At 41.8% G+C, this 20,243-nt stretch overlaps 2 protein-coding genes across 2 annotated transcripts in view; both read left to right on the forward strand.

The window, feature by feature from the left end:
• The window catches only part of hfm1 (helicase for meiosis 1), a 247,480-nt gene extending 244,455 nt beyond the window's left edge, over window positions 1–3,025 (forward strand). Inside the window, exons 28-29 of the mRNA XM_087990315.1 lie at window positions 145–306; window positions 3,018–3,025. Of these exons, the coding sequence (XP_087846441.1) occupies window positions 145–306; window positions 3,018–3,025 (170 nt within the window). The remainder of the gene's footprint in view (window positions 1–144; window positions 307–3,017) is intronic.
• A 5,494-nt stretch (window positions 3,026–8,519) lies between these two features.
• On the forward strand, window positions 8,520–19,326 carry LOC148149095 (putative ATP-dependent DNA helicase HFM1). The gene is made up of 5 exons (XM_087990445.1): window positions 8,520–8,716; window positions 10,258–10,327; window positions 17,847–17,925; window positions 18,884–19,056; window positions 19,198–19,326. The coding sequence occupies exons 1-5, from the start codon at window positions 8,596–8,598 to the stop codon at window positions 19,253–19,255; spliced, it is 501 nt and encodes a 166-aa protein (XP_087846571.1). The 5' UTR covers window positions 8,520–8,595; the 3' UTR covers window positions 19,256–19,326.
• Window positions 19,327–20,243: the final 917 nt, after the last annotated feature.

Consider the following 20,243-nt stretch of genomic DNA (forward strand, 5'->3'; position numbering starts at 1 on the left):
GAGATGTTTTGGAAATGGGGCTGGATTTTCATCTTTGAGACAAGAATTAGGAGTTGGGACATTTCCAGATGTTGCATCTAATTTATCTAATTCCTGTTTGTGGCTGTTGACACTGTTTTCATTTGTTTTCTATTTTCCATCTAGTTGGTTTGGACATTCAGCAGAAGTATTCAGTCTTTTATTCAGGGCCAAAGAGGTTTGGAGCTCATATTGTTCATGAAAAGTCTGATGTACAGCAGTCGCAATCAGCTGAACAGAAAAGGACAGCAAGTCCATTAATGTTTTCCACTATTCATGCAGTTCAGGGTATGTTTTGATTAATTCTTTGAATCATTGTAAAAATGATATAAATAATGAATTTCTATGGCGGGGAGGATATCCTTTTATGTCTAATTGTTTGGGTTGCGAGGGCTGAGAGCAGAATTGTCTTTTGACAAGACTCTGCAGAGAATTATTCCTTCAAAGCTGTGCTAACTATTAATTTTTTGAACAGTTAGTATGTTCTCCATTTGAGTCATTGAAGTTGTTTAATAGTTACTTTCTCTTCGTTGCCTGGAGGCATCTGGAGCAGTACCTGTAAGAGCATTCCAAAGAGTGAAGGCAACTAAGTGTTATGTGGCAGAGGGAAATATAATTCAAGAACACAGAAAAATATAGCACAGGAACATTCCCTTCAGCCCAATATGTCTGCGTCGACCAGAATGTAACTCTAAATGAATCCTATCTGCCTGCAATAGTCTGTATCCCTCTATTTCGTGCCTCTCCATGTGTCTGCCTAAATACCTCTTAAATGTTACAATCGTCCCTGCTTCTACCATCTCATCTGGCAGCACATTCCTACCACCCTCTGCATAAAATAACTTGTCTCACACATCTCTTCGAAATTTTCCCCCTCTCACTTTAAATCTATGTCCCTTAGTATTTGATATTTTCATCCTATGAATGCCACTCAAAGTTTTATATACTTGCATCAGGTTGCCCCTCAGCCTCCAACACTCTAGATTAAGAGCAGCAGAAAACCCAATTGTTTCTCAATTAACCACCTAAGTACCACAGCAAATCCCAAAAACTGTCTCTTGTTCTCCTCCAAAGACGCAATGTCCTAATTCCACAAATACCCAGCAAAAAAAAAACTACTTAGCATATACATATTACTACCTAACTGTACAAATTATTTAATAACCTGTTAACCAAATCATTCTGGCAAATTAGTGCTGGACTTCCTCCAAGGTAAAATGTACTGAATTCTGGATAGTATTCCAGATAGTGTCTAACAAAGCTCCTGGGCTACTGATGCATTATTTAGTGCTTTTGTATTCCAACTCATTATTATTCAGTTATATGGATATACTCAAAGTTGGGATTATTTTTAGAGAAGATAGATTAAGGGAAAATTGAAAAGATTTTTAAGGTGTTCAAAATTTTAAGGGATTTTATTAGATTACACAGGAAGAAACAGCTTCCATTGAAAAGTAGATCCATAACCAGAAGGTGGGTATCTAATTCCCTAAAAGCCAAATGGGTGATGCTGCAAAGCTAGTCCTTTATTCTAAAAGCTGTACCTTTACTCAAGGATACTGTGTCCTTGGTCTTTATCAGAGGGGTCGTAAAACATTCTGGGCTCCGAAATAACTGGTTTGATATGGAGATGAAAGGGTTTACTGAGAGGCCTTTTTGTTTATACATAAACAGATGAGACTTGAGGCCAAAGCTTTCATGTTTTAGGAGTAACCTGTATAATGAAAGGGGAGTGGTCAGTCCTAGAAGCTAAAGTCTTGTTTGAGTCAGTTCAGCGGTGGGCTGTGTGGAAACAGGCTGCTGTACTCTCTCTCCTTCTGCCCTTCTGACTTCGCCCTGTAAGCCTTTGTCTCATTTTTGCTCTGTGTTTAAGGGGTTTGTTTATTGGGACTGTTGTTTATTTTCAGAACAGCATAATTAAGTCTAACTTGGATAAGACTGAGTTCAGTAGATATTCAATGTTCTGTTCTTTGTGTTTCATCCTGTAATTTTGTGAATAAATGTTTCTCTGTTTTAAATCCTGATAGTCAACCTAGCTAACTTACTCCAGGTAATTTTCACTGTACACTTAGCAAAACAAATAGCAAAGTTATGATCTGGGCTGCCTGCATAAGAAGGTTTTGAGTGATTTGACCTAGTCCATAACAGTGAAGAGAAAAGTTTAGGTTGTTGTTATGCTCTGGAAGACATTGTGTGCAAGGATTATAGAAGCAGATTTAATGTCCTAAAAAATAAAACATTTCAGGATTATGAAGAAAATGTAATGTGCTCATACCATACTTCTTTCAAATATCCATGCATGCACAATGGGCCAAATGGCATCCTTTTATGATCTGTAATTCTATGATTCTGTCTGAGATCACTTATGATAAAGGCCAATGTTATATTAGATTTTTTTCATTGACTTTTAAACCTGCATCTTAACTTTTAGTGTACTCTGAAATCCGTTTGCTCCTCCATAGCTCTTTGTCTGTTCTGAAGAAAATATTTTGAATATTTTCCCTGAACCAAAATAGCTAATGATACATTTCCAACATTGAACTTCCCCATCGTAGTTTAGGACACTCAATTTATGTTCTGTCTGACTCCTGTCTGCACAACTTACTATACCTGCTTACTTTATTTCACCTGCAAACTTGGGCATATAATTCCTTATTCTTTCATTTAAATCATATGTAAGTTATAAAGCTCAGGCCACAGTTCAAATCCCTGGAGAATACCACCACTTGTCACATCTTCTGGTCAGAGAATGCCCCCTTTATCCTTATCTTTTGCCTTTCACTTCTAATTGCCATCCAACAACTCAATATTGCTTCCAATTCTGAGCACTTTAATTTTTTTTATTATAATCTCTTTGTAGAACTTTATCAAATAAATTATAAAAGATCAAATAGACATCATTAATTGAAACCACACTATCAACCATGCTGTGACTGCCTCAAAAAATCTTCTGGATTGATCAGCTTTACAAATTTGTGTTGTGTTTGATCTGTTTATAGTTGACTAAGTGCTCAGTCTCTTTCCTGGAGATTTGTCCCCACAATTAATTTAAACTGATAGCTTTATAGTTGCCACTTTTTTCCCTCCACCCACTTCCTAACCAATCAATCAGAGAGCAAAAAGGGACTCTGCAATGCTGAATGATTGATATATTGTCATGTGTACCAAGGTACAGTGAAAATATTTGTTTATGCGATCATAGTTAGCAAGGGTGTACAGATCAAAAAGACTTCGAGGCATACAGGTTACATTGCACAGGGCATGAGATCAGCCTCAGCAAGATCAGCATTATTTGAGGCTAGAGAGTTCATTCATCACTCTAATGATAGCTGGGAAGACGTTGTTCCTGAACCTACTGATGTGTGTGTGTGTTCAGGCTACTGAATCTTCTGCCTGATGGATGAAATTGTAGGAGATCATTACCAAGATGTGATGGGTTTTTAATGATGCTGGCAGCCTTTTCAATCATTTATATAACAAAACATCTTAACAGTAAAATGTCAGCATATTGCAATTTCATTTCAGCAAATAACCTTCAATACTTTCGAGGTTTGTGCTAGATGCAATGGTTCTGTTTAAAATTTCTTAAAGTAAGCTATTGATATTTGAAGATAAGTTTCACATTCTGCTACTTTATCCCCATTGTGTCTTACATTGTAAATTCAGGTTCTACCAATGAACGAAGCTACACAGAACCTGGAAAAAGACATTGTAATCATTACTGCAAAAATAAAGACAAGTGTGGTCATGAATGTTGTAAGTGCTAATAAACCAACATTGGCAATTTATTTAATTCAGTTTTAAAATGTTTTAACACATATTTTGTCAAATACTTCATCACTATTGGAAAGATGTTGTGAAACTTGAAAGGGTTCAGAAAAGATTTACAGGGATGTTGCCAGGGTTGGAGGATTTGAGCTATCGGGAGAGACTGAACAGGCTGGGGTCATTTTCCTTGGAGCGTCGGAGGCTGAGGGGTGACCTTATAGAGGTTTACAAAATCATGAGGGGTATGGATAGGGTAAATCGGCAAAGTCTTTTCCCTGGAGTCGGGGAGTCCAGAACTAGAGGGCATAGGTTTAGGGTGAGAGGGGAAAGATAGAGGAAGTAGTGGAGGCTGGTACAAACATTTAAAAGGCATTTGGATGGGTATATGAATAGGAAGGGTTTGGAAGGATATGGGCCGGGTGCTGGCAGGTGGGACTAGATTGGGTTGGGATATCTGGCTGGCATGGACGGGTTGGACCAAAGGGTCTGTTTCTATGCTGTACATCTCTATGACTCTATGACTCTATTTCCATTTAGTGTAATCCATAAATGCTTGGTACTATTTTTACCCTGGGCCACATGGAGCAGGAAATTCATCTTAAAGTACTAATGACCTTGCCTGCACGCCAATTTGCTTTGTATTAAAACAGTTGCCAAAGGAAGCTGAGAAATGCACCTCATTCTCTCTTGAGTTTGGTTTCTTCTTCCTGCCCCCGAAATCTCCATACTCTAAAACTTAGTTGAGAGCCATAAAATTTAGTTCCCACCCTCCTACTACTTGGCATTGCTTTTCACAGCCAGTTGCCACTTCCGACAAGTTTTATTGAGGAATTTGAATGAGGCTTCAGAGGAGCTCAAATTTCCTAGGACTCATACAATTAATATTGCAAAATATATCAGCTACTTCAGTGTCTGTATATCTAACTGCCAATCCAAGTTACTATCAAGACTATGATTTCTCCCAGTTAATCTATCTCCATCGCATTTGTTCCAGTGAGGCCAACTTCAACAAGGAAACATCGAAAATGTCCACCTTTTTCCTCAAACGATGATTCCCCAGCACCGTTATCGACAGAACTTTCAACCGGCTCCAACTCATCTCCCGCACTTCTGCCTTTAGCTCCTCTCTTCCTCCCGCAACAGCGATAGGATTCTTCTTGTCTTTACTTACCATCTAACCAGCATCCGCATCCAGAATATCATCAGCTGCCATTTCCACCACCTCCAGCTGAATGTCACCACTTCTCCCCTCCCATGTCCGCATTCCGTAGAGAGAACTCCCTCCAGGACAGCCTGCCCCTCTCTACCTTCACTCCCAACACTACCCCACAGCCCCATGACATCTTCCTCTGTAGTTGCTGAAGGTGCAGCACCTGCCCATTTATCTCTTACCTCCTCAGTATCCAAGGGCTTAAACATACCTTCCAGGTGAAGCAGCCCTTTACCTGCATTTCTCACAATCTAGTCTATTGCATTTGCTTCTCACAAAATGGTCTCCTCTACACGGGGGAATGAGCTGACTGCTTCGCAGAACACCTATGTTCTGGCCACAAAAATGATGCTGAGCTTCCAGTTATCTGCCACTTTAACATACCACTTGCTCCTTGGCCAACACCTCTGTCTCAGTCTTGCTGCGGTGCTCCAGCGAAGCTCAGTGCAAACTGGAAGAACATCCCTCATTTTCCACTTGGGGACCCTGCAGCCTTCTGGACTCAATATTGAGTTCAATAATTTTAGGGCTTGAACTCTCCCATGTCCTAGCCTCTAACCTTTCACATCAGTTGTTATCATATAGTCTGCCATTACATACTATCCATTGTAAGCCACTAACAATCTCCATTAACAGTTATTCAGCCTCCTAGTCAGATCGTTATCCACTCCTTTGTCCAACTGTTCTTCTCTGTCTTTGGACTCTATCCTATTCCCCCACCTTATTTTAGATTAGATTACTTACAGTGTGGAAACAGGCCCTTCGGGCCAACAAGTCCGCACTGACCTGCAGAAGTGCAACCCACCCAGACCCATTCCCCTACATTTACCCCTTCACCTAACACTATGGGCAATTTAGCACGGCCAATTCACCTAACCTGCACATTTTTGGATTGTGGGAGGAAACCGGAGCACCCAGAGGAAACCCACGCAGACACAGTGAGAATGTGCAAACTCCACACAGACAGTCGCCTGAGGCGGGAATTGAACCCGGGTCTCTGGTGCTGTGAGGGAACAGTGCTAGCCACCGTGCCACCCATATAAACTGCATATAAACCAACATTTTCCTAATTATTGTCCATTCTGAGAAAGGATCACCGGACCCGAAACTCTAACTTCTCTCCATAGATGCTGCCAGACCTGCTGAGCTTTTCCAGCAACTTCTGTTTTTGTTGTGTATGATTTCTTCCCCTATTTTCCTTAGGATTTCAATATATTCGATTAAATCAACTTGTTGTCTTTTAGATTAACTGATTTCTGTTAAATAATGCACCGTGATGTTTCCTACTAAAACATTATTTTCTTTTCTTTAGGTAAATTTGGAGTATTGGTTGGTAGGAGCTCCATAACACCTCAACCAACAACAAATTTTTCTTCCTATCTCAATGATCTTAAAAGTAGAAGCGAGACTTCATCAGCTCCATCAATTAAACGATTAAAGGTAACTTTACTGTACCATAGTAAACATTCAAAATATCATTTTACAAAGACATAACTAACTAAAGGATTGCATTTTTTCTAATAGATACAGACAATGAATGAAATAGGGCCAGTAAATCTTCAACACTTTGCTTACACAAAGAAAGCTCCATTGTCAACATTACCGAGGTAATGGGATACTTACAGTAAATAACGTTATTTCATTTGACATTGGGATTAAAGTTTATCACATTTTTTTCATGTTCAATTACTTTCAAGGTACTATGAAACAAACCTTGATCCAGAAGCTCAGGTACAAAACCAGAATAATTTAGACATCAACGTAAGAAGCTGTCACAAACAACAACCACAATATTATAATGAAGGTGGGTTAGTTGGGGAATTTTCTTCTGCGCTTCTTCTGCTATCTCTGTCCTCAGTCCTACTTTGTATGTCCAAGAATGGGATTCAAGTTTGAGTGTTATTGTTAGCAATATCAAAAGTACTGCTTACATATTATTATGCCATTGACAGTAATACACAATGCTTTAGACAACATCATCATCATGTCTGGCAGCACCTGTAAGGAGAGAAAAGAGCTGACGTTTCGAGTCTAACTGACCCTTTGTCAAAGCTTTGACAAAGGGTCAGTTGGACTCGAAACGTCAGCTCTTTTCTCTCCTTATAGATGCTGCCAGACCTGCTGAGATTGTCCAGCATTTTCTCTTTTGGTTTCAGATTCCAGCATCTGCAGTAATTTGCTTTTAACGTCATCATCATCCTTATTTTAAAATGACAACAACAAATCTTCCAATATTCTGCATTTGATCTTCAGCATTTTATTTGGAACTGCCTCATTTGTATAACACTTTTTTCTGCATTATATTAACAAAGGATTTGGTCTGTTTATTTTTGAATGGTTATGTGATGTTATTGAAATAGTAGAGAGAATATGAAAACATTAAACGGCAATATGTTAATGTTCAAATAATCTAATTTTAACAATTAAGGATTCTAAATGTAGACTAAATTGCAGAATATGGTGTCCAAAATGCTTAATGTACAACAGATTGTTCACCATCTAAAAAGGAAAAAAAGTCTAAAGTAATGTTTTGGGCAATACCCCTTTGCAGGAACGAAGGATATTTTAGTATTGTAATAGTGTTAGGTTAGTATGCACCAGTATGATATTTAGAAATGTGTAGTGCTATCTACATTGATTAAAATATCCATACAATGTCAATGACATTATTATCCATTAGATTGTTTGGAAGGTCTTTGTTGTTTGCCCTGACTATACTTTATAATCTTCTTTAAAATACATAATTTATGATTTTTAAAGGAAATCTTTAGTGTTACCAAGGGAATTGACCAAACATTTATATTTCTATTCAGTAACATTCAAATGTAAGCACAGTGAATTGTGGACAACATTCCCAATATACTGTCGGGTTATATTTTTGTCTTTACCACACACTGCCAACCAACACATCAGTTTTAAAATTTTTATCCTTGTTTTTCAATCACTTCATGGCTTCACCCTCCCTTTACATGTGGGATTCCAGCCCCATCTCTTGAGCATCTCTTATTTTAATTGTTCTGCCATTAGAAGTGTCTTTATGTGTTTAGACACTAAGCTCTGTAATTCCCTTGATGAACTTTCCTCAATGATGTGATTTTTCATGATGAAGAGATCTTACCTAATGATTTACTTTCTGTGATTGTTCCACCTTATAAAATCAGATTTCCTTGATTTATATGGATATAAATATGGTGACTATGGTGTCACGGTAGTGGAACAGGTTGGTGCAGAACTTCATTGTTGCAGATTTGAACTCACAAGCTGCTGAAATTAGCTAAAGCACCTAGACATTGCCAGTTATTTCAGCCCAGAGATGAGGGTTTAGCAGTTACACATATAGGAGACAATTCAAGGCTGACACAAATGAAAGTCCAGAAGAAACTTTCAACTATCTTAGTTGGTGATTGGCATGTAGTGTGGGGAAGACCATTTTCTATAAAATATTTTGTCAAAATTATTTAAATAATATTTTCTGAAAATATCCTGCAGCTCCTTCACAACAGAATTCAACTGTGTTTCCATCACACCAAACTTCTGTAGAATCTTTCAGTTTCAACTCTACTGATGCAAATGAGAGTGATTATTGGTCGCCAGAAGAGATGAATGTGAATTTTGACCTAGGAGATGACTTATGGAATGACTTTGATGATGAGAAGTTAGTAAATGCAAGCAATTCTATTTGTTCAGAGGAAATGAACATTAATGAACATTATCAAACAGGTATTTATGCTGATCTTTTGAATTATTCTATTCTTTTCAAATCTCTTAAGCAATAGTTAATTTCTTCATGAAGTTTCAGTGGTTGGAAGTTTTGATTGATAGTAACAAAACTTTTCGACTGCCAGTCATCTTTTCTTGCCTGAAAAAATGGTGATTGGCAGAGGAAAATCAAATTGTACATTGATACAATGATACAACCATTTCCTTGTCCGACTCACGTTTTAATTATACCATTCAATGGCCACTTAGCTGACAAGAGTGTAAAACCAGTCGTAGGTCCAATAAATGTTGAAATCGGGACCTGGTGTAGGATCTTGTATAGGAGGAATGGGCAGATGAAGCAAATGTATCCAATTCTACTTTCTCCAGCTGTTGACAGGCTTAACATATGGTCTTTAAAAGGACTATTGGAGGGAAATCCAAAATTGCATCCTTTTCTAAGATCTTCACAGCAGCAAGAAAAATCAACTTGCTGCTCAGGATCACAGGATTTATATTCCAGCAAACCCCATGCAGAAGCTGGCTAAAATTCCAAGGTCCAAAACAAGCAAGCAGCAGTGCAACATCCATTTGGACTCACACTGCCAGTGCAATATTCTGCAATATTCCCACTTGGTATAAACCTCCAGCTTTTAGAGCTGTCACATGTGTATTGCTGATATTGTTTTATTGTGTGTCTCTAAATATATCTGTACAATTCTTTTGATTGGCTGAAAGAGAAAGTATTGAATTTAAATGGCATTTTTCACAACCACCAGATGTCTCAAAGTGCTTTACAGCCAAGATATTATTGAAGTATGGCCACTATTATAATGTAGGAAACATGGGAGTCAGTGTTTTGTACAGCAATCTCCCACAAACAGAAGTTATAATAGCCAGATGACTTGTTTCTTATGAAGTTGATTGACGGGTAGGTATTCGTTTGGAGACTGGGGATAATTCACTGCCCTTTTTCAAAATAATACCATGGGTTCTTTACAACCAACCAATGAGGCAGATAAGCCTAAGTACTTAAACTCTCATCTGAAAAATATCACCTTTCACAGTGTAGCTCTCCCTTAGTACTGCAATGAGTATCAGCCTTGATTTTTCAGGTCCAGGTCTGAAGTGGGATTTGAAGCTGGAACCTTTGTGACTCAGAGTTGAGAATGCTACCAATGGAGCCATGGTCGACAGGAGGACATTTCTTGAAAACACCACACTTGCAATGTTCTCAATTTCATCCTATTTTAAATTAATATGCAAATAATAAGAAACTTACCAAACTTAGAAATGTTTCTTTCTCCATGTAGTGGATTTTGAAGTCAGCTTTGATTGGCTTTGTTTCAAAACTGTAATGTTTGAATGCTTTTGCATTGTTGAGAATTCTGATAAACAAGTATTATAATTTCTAAGAGGCAACATTAAAAGTTCAGCATTTTTGCTCAGAGAAGTAACTTTTATATACTTGGGAATGATTAAAAAGTCAATCAAATCTAAAAATGTTCAATTTTGTATTATCTAAACTGATTCTTTTTTTGGCATATATCCAAACTTAACAGAGTACAATCAGTTGTCTGAATGTCCTTTGAACAAGTTTCAAAACCAAATAATGAACGACAAACATAAAAGGTGAGCTTTACAGTGTGATTATTCTTGACATGGTGGGAGTCTAGGAACAATGTTATTGTATCTGTGTTTAACGTATTTATATCAAATTCTTTTCTACCCTATTTTAAGATAAATGGTGTAGATTTTCAGTCTGTGTGAAAATTTTCCAAGTTTGTTGTTTCCAATCTGGCTAACAGTCACTGCAGCTAGTCTACAGTTATAATGGAAAAAAGATCCATTTTGAGAGCCTAACTTTGATGATGTAGGGACAGCAAGTTGCAGGCAATAAATAAATAAACTGTCTTGGACAATTTTGTTGTTCCAGCTCACTTCAGTGTTTGGCTGCTGCCCCTGGACCAGTAGAAAGATAGCTTGAAAGGGTGGTGAAGGTATCTGTTCTCTGTATGGCAAGTGAAATAGAAACCTGTGATATTTTTGTGTACTTCTTCCAACACCACAACATAAATAACTGCTTATCTTTGGACTTTTTTGTGATGGCTTTCAAAGGACTCCATCTTAAATATCCACTTAACTGTGAACTTGCTTTAAAAAACCATGCAACAATCTATTCTGAATTCTTTGTCAGAGTGCTATTGAACTCACTGACCCTGAGAATGGGGCAGTAAATTCTTCCCAGTCATTTTTGGGTGCTACTGCTTTACCACCCAGGATGTCTCAAAATCTCTTAAATTTATGTTAAGATTTTGATATTTTAACAACTCAGTTTCTGGTAAAGGTATCTCCAACCAGAGTGTCAAGTGTGAAATAATACATAAATGTTCCTTCAAAATAATGTTGAAAATTTGATGTGGATTTGGAAGTGCTGAGAGAATGGTTCATTTTGATGTCTTCCTGAAGTCTTTTAGCAATATCAAGAAATGGTTGAGAGCACTGGATACTTCCCCATATGTTGCTTGTCTGCCTACTCCACCAACTTGTTTCTGTCCTTTTGAAATGCTATATTTTCCTGCTTGACAACATCCCAGCTGGAGTACTGAATTCCCCAGCAGTAGCCACATCCTTAACCAAGCAGTTCCAGTACAGCAGCAACTCTGGCTCGACCTGACAAAGTGAAATATTGTCTGTCCCATCAGTCTACATTAAATCATCGACTAAGTGGTAGAAGGTGTAATTGATGGTGCCACCAGGCAGCATTACTCACCAATAACCTGCAAACCAGTGCTCAGTTTGGTTTCCACCAGATTCTGGATTAGTGGTGCTGGAAGAGCATAGCAGTTCAGGCAGCATCCAAGGAGCAGCAAAATCGATGTTTCATCAGGAATAAAGGCAGTAAGCCTGAAGCGTGGAGAGATAAGCTAGAGGAGGGTGGGGGTGGGGAGAAAGTAGCATAGAGTACAATGGGTGAGTGGGGGAGGGGATGAAGTTGATAGGTCAGGGAGGAGAGGGTGGAGTGGATAGGTGGAAAAGGAGATAGGCAGGTAGGACAAGTCCGGACAAGTCATGAGGACAGTGCTGAGCTGGAAGTTTGGAACTAGGATGAGGTGGGGGAAGGGGAAATGAGGAAACTGTTGAAGTCCACATTGATGCCCTGGGGTTGAAGTGTTCCGAGGCGGAAGATGAGGCATTCTTCCTCCAGGCATCTGGTGGTGAGGGAGCGGCGGTGAAGGAGGCCCAGGACCTCCATGTCCTCGGCATAGTGGGAGGGGGAGTTGAAATGTTGGGCCACGGGGCGGTGTGGTTGATTGGTGCGGGTGTCCCGGACATGTTCCCTAAAGCATTCTGCTAGGAGGCGCCCAGTCTCCCTAATGTAGAGGAGACCGCATCGGGAGCAACGGATACAATAAATGATATTAGTGGATGTGCAAGTAAAACTTTGATGGATGTGGAAGGCTCGTTTAGGGCCTTGGATAGAGGTGAGGGAGGAGGTGTGGGCGCAGGTTTTACAGTTCCTGCGGTGGCAGGGGAAAGTGCCAGGATGGGAGGGTGGGTTGTAGGGGGGTGTGGACCTGACCAGATAGTCACGGAGGGAACGGTCTTTGCGGAAGACGGAAAGGGGTGGGGAGGGAAATATATCCCTGGTGGTGGGGTCTTTTTGAAGGTGGCGGAAATGTCGGTGGATGATTTGGTTTATGCGAAGGTTGGTAGGGTGGAAGGTGAGCACCAGGGGCGTCTGTCCTTGTTACGGTTGGAGGGGTGGGGTCTGAGGGCAGAGGTGCGGGATGTGGACAAGATGCGGTTAAAGATGCCCTCCAAAGCGTGGGAAGGGAAATTGCGGTCTCGAAAGAAGGAGGCCATCTGGTGTGTTCTGTGGTGGAAATGGTCCTCCTGGGAGCAGATACTGTGGAGGCGGAGGAATTGGGAATTCGGGATGGCATTTTTGCAAGAGGTAGGGTGGGAAGAGGTGTAATCCACGTAGCTGTGGGAGTCGGTGGGTTTGTAAAAAATGTCAGTGTCAAGACGGTCGTCATTAATGGAGTTGGAGAGGTCCAGGAAGGGAGGGAGGTGTCAGAGATGGTCCAGGTAAATTTAAGGTCAGGGTGGAATGTGTTGGTGAAGTTGATGAATTGCTCAACCTCCTCGCGGGAACACGAGGTGGCGCCAATGCAGTCATCAATGTAGCGGAGGAAGAGGTGGGGAGTGGTGCCGGTGTAATTACAGAAGATCAACTGCTCTACGTAGCCAACAAAGAGACAGGCATAGCTGGGGCCCATATGTGTGCCCATGGCTGCCCCTTTGGTCTGGAGGAAGTGGGAGGATTCAAAGGAGAAATTGTTAAGGGTGAGGACTAGTTCGGCCAAACGAATGAGAGTGTCGGTGGAAGGGTACTGTTGGGAATGTCTGGAGAGGAAAAAACAGAGGGCTTGGAGGCCCTGGTCATGGCGGATGGAGGTGTAGAGGGATTGGTTACCCATGGTGAAAATGAGGCGTTGGGGGCCGGGGAAACGGAAGTCTTGGAGGAGATGGAGGGCGTGGGTGGTGTCTCGAACGTATGTGGGGAGTTCCTGGACTGGGGGGATAGGACAGTGTTGAGGTAGGTAGAGATAAGTTCAGTGGGGCAGGAGCATGCTGAGACAATGGGTCGACCAGGGTGGTCAGGCTTGTGGATCTTGGGAAGGAGGTAGAACCGGGCAGTGCGGGGTTCCCGGACTATGAGGTTGGAAGTTGTGGGTGGGAGATCTCCTGAGGTGATGAGGTTCAGTATGGTCTGAAGAAGGTCTTATGCCCGAAACGTCGATTCTCCTGTTCCCTGGATGCTGCCTGACCTGCTGCGCTTTTCCAGCAACACATTTTCAGCTCTGATCTCCAGCATCTGCAGTCCTCACTTTCTCCTCAGTATGGTCTGGGAGATGATGGTTTGGTGATGGAGGGGTGGGGTCATGGTCGACGGGGCAGTAGGAAGAGGTGTCCTCGAGTTGGCGTTTGGCTTCAGCGGTGTAGAGGTCAGTGCGCCAGACTACCACTGCACCCTCTTTATCTGCTGGCTTGATGGTGAGATTGGGATTGGAGCAGAGGGATTGGAGGGCTGCGCGTTGTGAGGGTGAGAGGTTGGAGTGGGGGAGGGAGGTAGACAGGTTGAGGCGGTTAATGTCCCGGTGGCAGTTGGAAATGAAGAGGTCGAGGGCAGATAATAGGCCAGCGCGGGGTGTCCAGGTGGATGCAGTGTGTTGGAGGTGGGCAAAGGGGTCCTCGGAAGGTGGGCGGGAATCCTGATTGTGAAAGTAAGCTCGGAGGCAGAGGTGACGGAAGAATTGTTCGACGTCAGGGCGTGTATTAAATTCATTGATGCGTGGACGGAGGGGGATGAAGGTGAGTCCTTTGCTGACGACTGATCATTTGTCCTCAGTGAGGGGGAGGTCTGGGGGGATGGTGAAAACACGGCAGGGCTGGGAGCTGGTATCTGGTGTGGGTGTAGAGCTGGGAGTGGGGGCGGAACCTGTAACTGGAGTGGGTGTGGTGGTGGGTGGAATGGGGGTGGAGTAATGAGCAGGGGTAGTGTTCCCCTCGGGGTTCTGGGGGGTGGGGATAGTGACAGTGGGGTTCCTGGGGGGGCGTGTCAGCAGAATGCAGGTGAGTGGCGCTGGTGGGGGCGGAAGTGGTGGTGACCACAGCAGTAGGGGTGGCGGAAGTCACTGAGCATGTGGCATCAGCGATGATGTGAGGGGCAGAAGTGATGTCACGTGTGATGCATGAGGAATTGTGAGGGGTGGAAGTGGTTGTGGGAGTGGCCATGATGGGGGCAGAAGTGACATCACCAATCAGCGTGGGGGTGGCAGCTGCATCAGCCACATGGCTAATGGCGTCTGAGTAGATTCCGAGGCCAGGGGAATCTTCTGGAATGTTTGAGGAGCGCTGGTTATGGAGGTGGGTAGATAAAAGTTTGTTGTACTTACAGTTTTTGATGTTTGAGATGGAATTGAAATACTGTTTGTTGAGAGTATGAATTCTCCTGAGGGTGTAGTACAGAGTGGGTCCTTTGTAATTCTGAGAGAGTGGGCCCTCAGCTGAGGCAGGGATGACTGAAAAGAGGTTAGGTGCCGGCGCATTGCTGAGAGTGTGGAGCGGAGGATCTTGAAGGAGAACCGTTGCTGGTGTTTTTGAATCTGTAGTCTGTACTGTTTGTCCTGTTCAGGTCCGAACTCTGCTGGTTTAAAGGTGGTCCGGAGTCCGTGTGGGATGAGTTGGTTACGGAGGCAGGCACTGAGGAAGCAAATGTGGTTGTGGTAGCGAGTTTGTTTCACGACATGGTTGAAGAGCTTCAGGGCAGAGGAAATGACCTGGGAGTTGCAGTTGGAGAGGGACTTCCACCAGGACCACCAAGCTTCTCCTAGCTCTAGATCTCATTACATCCTCGGTACAAAGATAGACAAAATAACCAAAAGCCAGTGGTGAGTTAAGTCTGAATGCCCCTAACCTGTAGGCAGTATTTAGAAGAAAATGACATCTAAGATTTCTGGTATGTAGAAGTCTTGTGAGAATTGAGGGGAGAATTTTTTTCACAAGTTGCAGTTATGCCGAGCACAAAGGAAGAGGATTGGAGGCAATACAGGCAGATCACATAGTTAAGTAGCATAGCTAAGTAAATAATAGGAAAACAGCAGCAAAAACAAAAACACAGGTACAGGCGAATGTTAAGAGTTTGTGAGTCCATTCAGTATTCTAAGAACAATAGGATAGCTAACACAAAGTTATTAGTATTTTTTAAAATCATGCTATTAAGTTTAAAGAGTGTAAAACAATTGTAGGAAATAGGAAACTTGTATCTGCACGCAGGAGCTGGCAAGGAGTCAACCATATCCGGCGTCATCTTGAGCTTTTTTTAAAAATAGGAGGCGGATGGGTCTGGGGGGAAGGTAGCTGAGAGAGCAATAGATAGGTGGAGGTGGGGGTAATGGTGATAGGTCAGAGAAGAGGATGGAGTGGATAGGTAGGAAGGAAGATGGACAAGTAGAACAGGTCATGAGGACGTGGTCAAGTTGGGAGGTTGGAACTGGGATAAGGTGGGGGGAAGGGGAAATGAGGAAACTTGTGAAATCCACATTGAAGGTCCCAAGGATGTGGCGATGGAGGAGGCCCAGGATCAGCATGTCCTTGGCAGAGTGGGAGAGGGAGTTGAAGTGTTCGGCCACGGGGTGGTGGGTTTAGTTGATGCGGGTGTCCTGGAGATGTTCTCTGAAGCACCCTGTGAGTAGCCGTCCTGTCTCCCCGGTGTAGAGGAGACCGCATCAGGAGCAACTGATACAGTAAGTGACGTGTGGAAGTGAAGGTAAAATTCTGATAGATGACAGCGAAGAGTGTTACCTCAGATTACAGCAGGATCTTGACCAGATGGGCCAATGGGCTGAGAAGTGGCAGATGGAGTTTAATTCAGATAAATGCGAGGTGCTGCATTTTGGGAAAGCAAATCTTAGCAGGACTTATACACTTAATGGTAAGGTCCTAGGGAGTGTTGCTGAACAAAGAGATCTTGGAGTGCAGGTTCATAGCTCCTTGAAAGTGGAGTTGCAGGTAGATAGGATAGTGAAGAAGGCGTTTGGTATGCTTTCCTTTATTGGTCAGAGTATTGAGTACAGGAGTTGGGAGGTCATGTTGCTGCTGTACAGGACATTGGTTAGGCCACTGTTGGAATATTGCATGCAATTCTGGTCTCCTTCCTATCGGAAAGATGTTGTGAAACTTGAAAGGGTTCAGAAAAGATTTACAAGGATGTTGCCAGGGTTGGAGGATCTGAGCTACAGGGAGAGGCTGAACAGGCTGGGGCTGTTTTCCCAGGAGCGTCAGAGGCTGAGGGGTGACCTTATAGAAGTTTACAAAATTATGAGGGGCATGGATAGGATAAATAGGCAAAGTCTTTTCCCTGGGGTTGGGGGGCCCAGAACTAGAAGGCATAGGTTTAGGGTGAGAGGGGAAAGATATAAAAGAGACCTAAGGGGCAACTTTTTCACGCAGAGGGTGGTACGTGTATGGAATGAGCTGTCAGAGGATGTGGTGGAGGCTGGTGGAATTGCAACATTTAAGAGGAATTTGGATGGGTATATGAATAGGAAGGGTTTGGAGGGATATGGGCCGGGTGCTGGCAGGTGGGACTAGATTGGGTTGGGATATATGGTCGGCATGGACAGGTTGGACCGAAGGGTCTGTTTCCATGCTGTACATCTCTATGACTCTATGACTCTATGTGGAAGGCTCCTTTGGAGCCTTGGACAGAGGTGAAGGGGGAGGTGTGGGGCAGGTTTTGCAATTCCTGTGGTTGCAGGGGAAGATTGGGGTGGGGCACATGGACCTAACAAGAGAGTCGCGGAAGGAATGGTCTTTACAGAAAGTGGATAGAGGTGGGAATGGAAATATCTCTCTGGTGATGGGGTCCGTTTGTAGGTGGCAGAAATAGCGGAGGATGATGCGATGTATATGGAGATTGGTGGGGTGGAAGGTGAGGACAAGGGGTGTTCTATCCTTGTTGCGGTTGGAGGGGTGAGGTTCGATGGTGGAGGTGCAGGAAGTGGATGAGATGCGCTGTAGGACATCATCGACCACGTGCGAGGGGAAATTGCAGTCTTTGAAGAAGGAGGCCATCTTGTGTGTTCTGTGGTGGAACTCGTCCTCCTGGAAGCAGATGCAGCAGAGACGAAGGAATTGGGAATAACGGATAGCATTTTTATGGGAGGTAGGGTGGGAGGAGGTGTAGTCCAGGTAGCTGTGGGAGTCAGTGGATTTGTAGAAGATGCCTGTGTTGAGTCGGTTACCATTGACGGATATGGAGACGTCCAGGAAGGTGAGGGAAGTGTCCGAGATGGTATCCACAACATTATCTGTGATTCTGGATGAACAGCCTAGTGACAATACACTATGCCATCACCTCTTAATAGTCTAACAACCAAAAAGAAGTTGTTATAAGGTGTTTAAAACAATGCTCTCTCAAATACAGCTCACCCCAAGAATAACATTATAATTAAGAACATCATAAGTGCTCATTTTTAAAACATTCTCTTGCTTTTTGATATAAACTCCAAATTCTAATAATTTGATGTTGCTGCTGTAAGTAATGAATAGTTTTTGCTCAACTTAGTTTCATTATTCTTAGTGTTGGATGTCTGCCAACAAGAGAACAGCCTGGTTCCTTGAATTCTAAATTGTCATTTAACTCAACAGTGCAAGAAAAAGTAAGTACGCTGTAGTAACATAAAGACGTTTATCCCGTATAACAAGCAAATACTTTTGGAAGGTTGCAAGTTTTAGTCTCAGAACTGTCTCTCAAATTTGCTGGTTAAGAATCTGATACCTTTATCAATTCTTGGCAAGGAATTTAGTGCAGTACTTTCAGAGTTAGTGTATTTCAACTGGTAAAAAAGTGTGCTTCTCTGCTAAATTCAGTGTTAAATTTGTATCAATGCCAGCATAAATTCAACATAAAATCTGTACTTTTTTAAGTAATGTGTTATCAATATTGAAGATAAAAATATAGAATAGAATAGAATCCCTACAGTGTGGAAATAGGCCCTTCAGCCAAACAAGTCCACACTGAGTCTCTGAAGAGTATCCCATCCAAACCCATTCCCCTACCCTAATTGCTCTACATTTGCCCCTAACCTACACATTCCTGTACACTGTGGGCAATTTCTAATTCACCTAATCTGCACGTATTTGGATTTTGGGAAGAAACTGGAGCACCCAGAGGAAACCCACACAGGCACGGGGAGAAAACTCCACACTGTCACCCGAGTCTGAAATCAAACCCGAGTCCCTGGCGCTGTGAGGCGACAGTGCTAACCACTGAGCCGTTGTATATTCCACATCTTATATAATAAAATGTATTCGGAACAGCACGTGCTTTGAAGTTACTTTTATGATACTAATAGGTATAATTAAATCATCCCACCTTTACTTTATCAGGGTTTTAAGTCTGTTTGAAGTCGATAATTTAAAACATCCACTGTAATAGCAGGGACATAAATTCCCATTGTTTATACAATGGCATTAAATGTTGCAATTTCAATACTGTAGGACATTAAACAGCATTTAGTACAAGGGAAATGCAGCAAGCTATTTATGGCAGTTAAACATTCTGACAAAGAAATTGTCCTTGGGATATTTTTGAAAATTGGTCAATTTATATTGCAGCCTAAAATTCTTGGAACTTGGAACTCAAATGTTGTGCAAGGTTCTGAGGAAGGACTGAACTCTGCATCTTCTGGATTGAACTCTACAACTTCTGAACTAAACACAGTGAAGTGTTTCAAAAGCATTGGCCCTTTGGATTGTTTCCGTCAGGATGGCACTGAAAGAGAATCCAGGTGAGAGCATGTATTTCTGAACTTCAGGATTTTACATGGTGAAAATGCAAACATCAATATTTTATGATAAATCTTAAGTTACTTATTTTGTTGTGTACGCTGTAGATTATTTCTATTTGACTGCAATTTTGTCTATTTCAGACATGCTTCAGAGGAAGAATGTGATGCTCTGCTTGGCATTTTTGATGGCATATTTTAAATTCCATGTACTTGTGGTACAATGAACATATTGGCAATCCAACAACAAATTGCAAATGTTCTCAGTTTGCTCATTGTGCCAGCTCGAAAATGATTTACAAACGGTATATAAATGACAATTTTTGCATGAATATTTTGCTCATTATAATAGAAATTGGTTTTATTTGATGTTTGAAGCAAGTCACTAAGTATGATCCATCTGAACTGATGTCCTAGGATTCTAGTGGACAATGTTAAAATATCTACACATTCTCTCCTTGTCATTTAAACAGAGATGTTAATCTTGATTGTTTTGCTACATTAGGACTTCTAATAAAATAGCACTGTATGAAGATGTTAAGTGTTTTCTGGTATTCCATGTTTGAATTTCAGAGCTGAACCAATATGATTTGCTGTCAAGCAATGCGATTATATTTCTTTACAATTAAAAATGGTCTCAGCTCTGTTTTGTAAATGACCAACTTTAAAATAAATATCTAATACAATAACAGAACTGTTGGAAGTACTTAGCATGGGAGGACAGGAAAGGCAGGAAAGATGTAATCCTGCAAACCACTGTATCACAGACCTTCCCATTTTTAATGCTACTTCCCTCCCCTTCCTTTCCCTGACAGTTGCAGCTCTTTCCAGTCCTTATGAAAGATCAATGACCTGAACGTCAACTCTATTTCTTACCCCACATAGGCTGACTGACCTGATGCATATTTGCAGCTATCTTTTGTTCTAATTTTGGATTTCCAGCAGCTGTCGTATTTTGCTTTTGTTAAATGAATTCATGGCTGAGACACAGGATTCACCTCATGTTTAACTGAGGGTGTAAAATATTTCCCTGAGTTCACAAACTCAGCTGCTGGCTAACTTGAGTATGCATATTCGTTGGGCAATGTTGAATTGGCCGTAGTTGTTCCTGTTGACTAATTACTAAGTAATTTTATTAGAAGCTCAAGATCTCAATAGCTCACCGTCCTTTGCAAATGTAGAATAGTGAT

The sequence above is a fragment of the Chiloscyllium plagiosum genome, unplaced genomic scaffold (genome assembly GCF_037043375.1).
Source record: "Chiloscyllium plagiosum isolate Xiang-an unplaced genomic scaffold, Cpla_swu_hap1 HiC_scaffold_9, whole genome shotgun sequence".
NCBI lineage: Eukaryota > Metazoa > Chordata > Chondrichthyes > Orectolobiformes > Hemiscylliidae > Chiloscyllium > Chiloscyllium plagiosum.

Excerpts from the sequence above, each read along its gene's own strand:
- LOC148149095 (XM_087990445.1), top strand. The coding sequence starts at position 8,596 with ATGAATGTGAATTTTGACCTAGGAGATGACTTATGGAATGACTTTGAT. Across the intron at positions 10,328-17,846 it reads ATGAACGACAAACATAAAAG|TGTTGGATGTCTGCCAACAA; the intron begins GTGAGCTTTACA and ends CATTATTCTTAG. Across the intron at positions 17,926-18,883 it reads ACTCAACAGTGCAAGAAAAA|CCTAAAATTCTTGGAACTTG; the intron begins GTAAGTACGCTG and ends TTTATATTGCAG.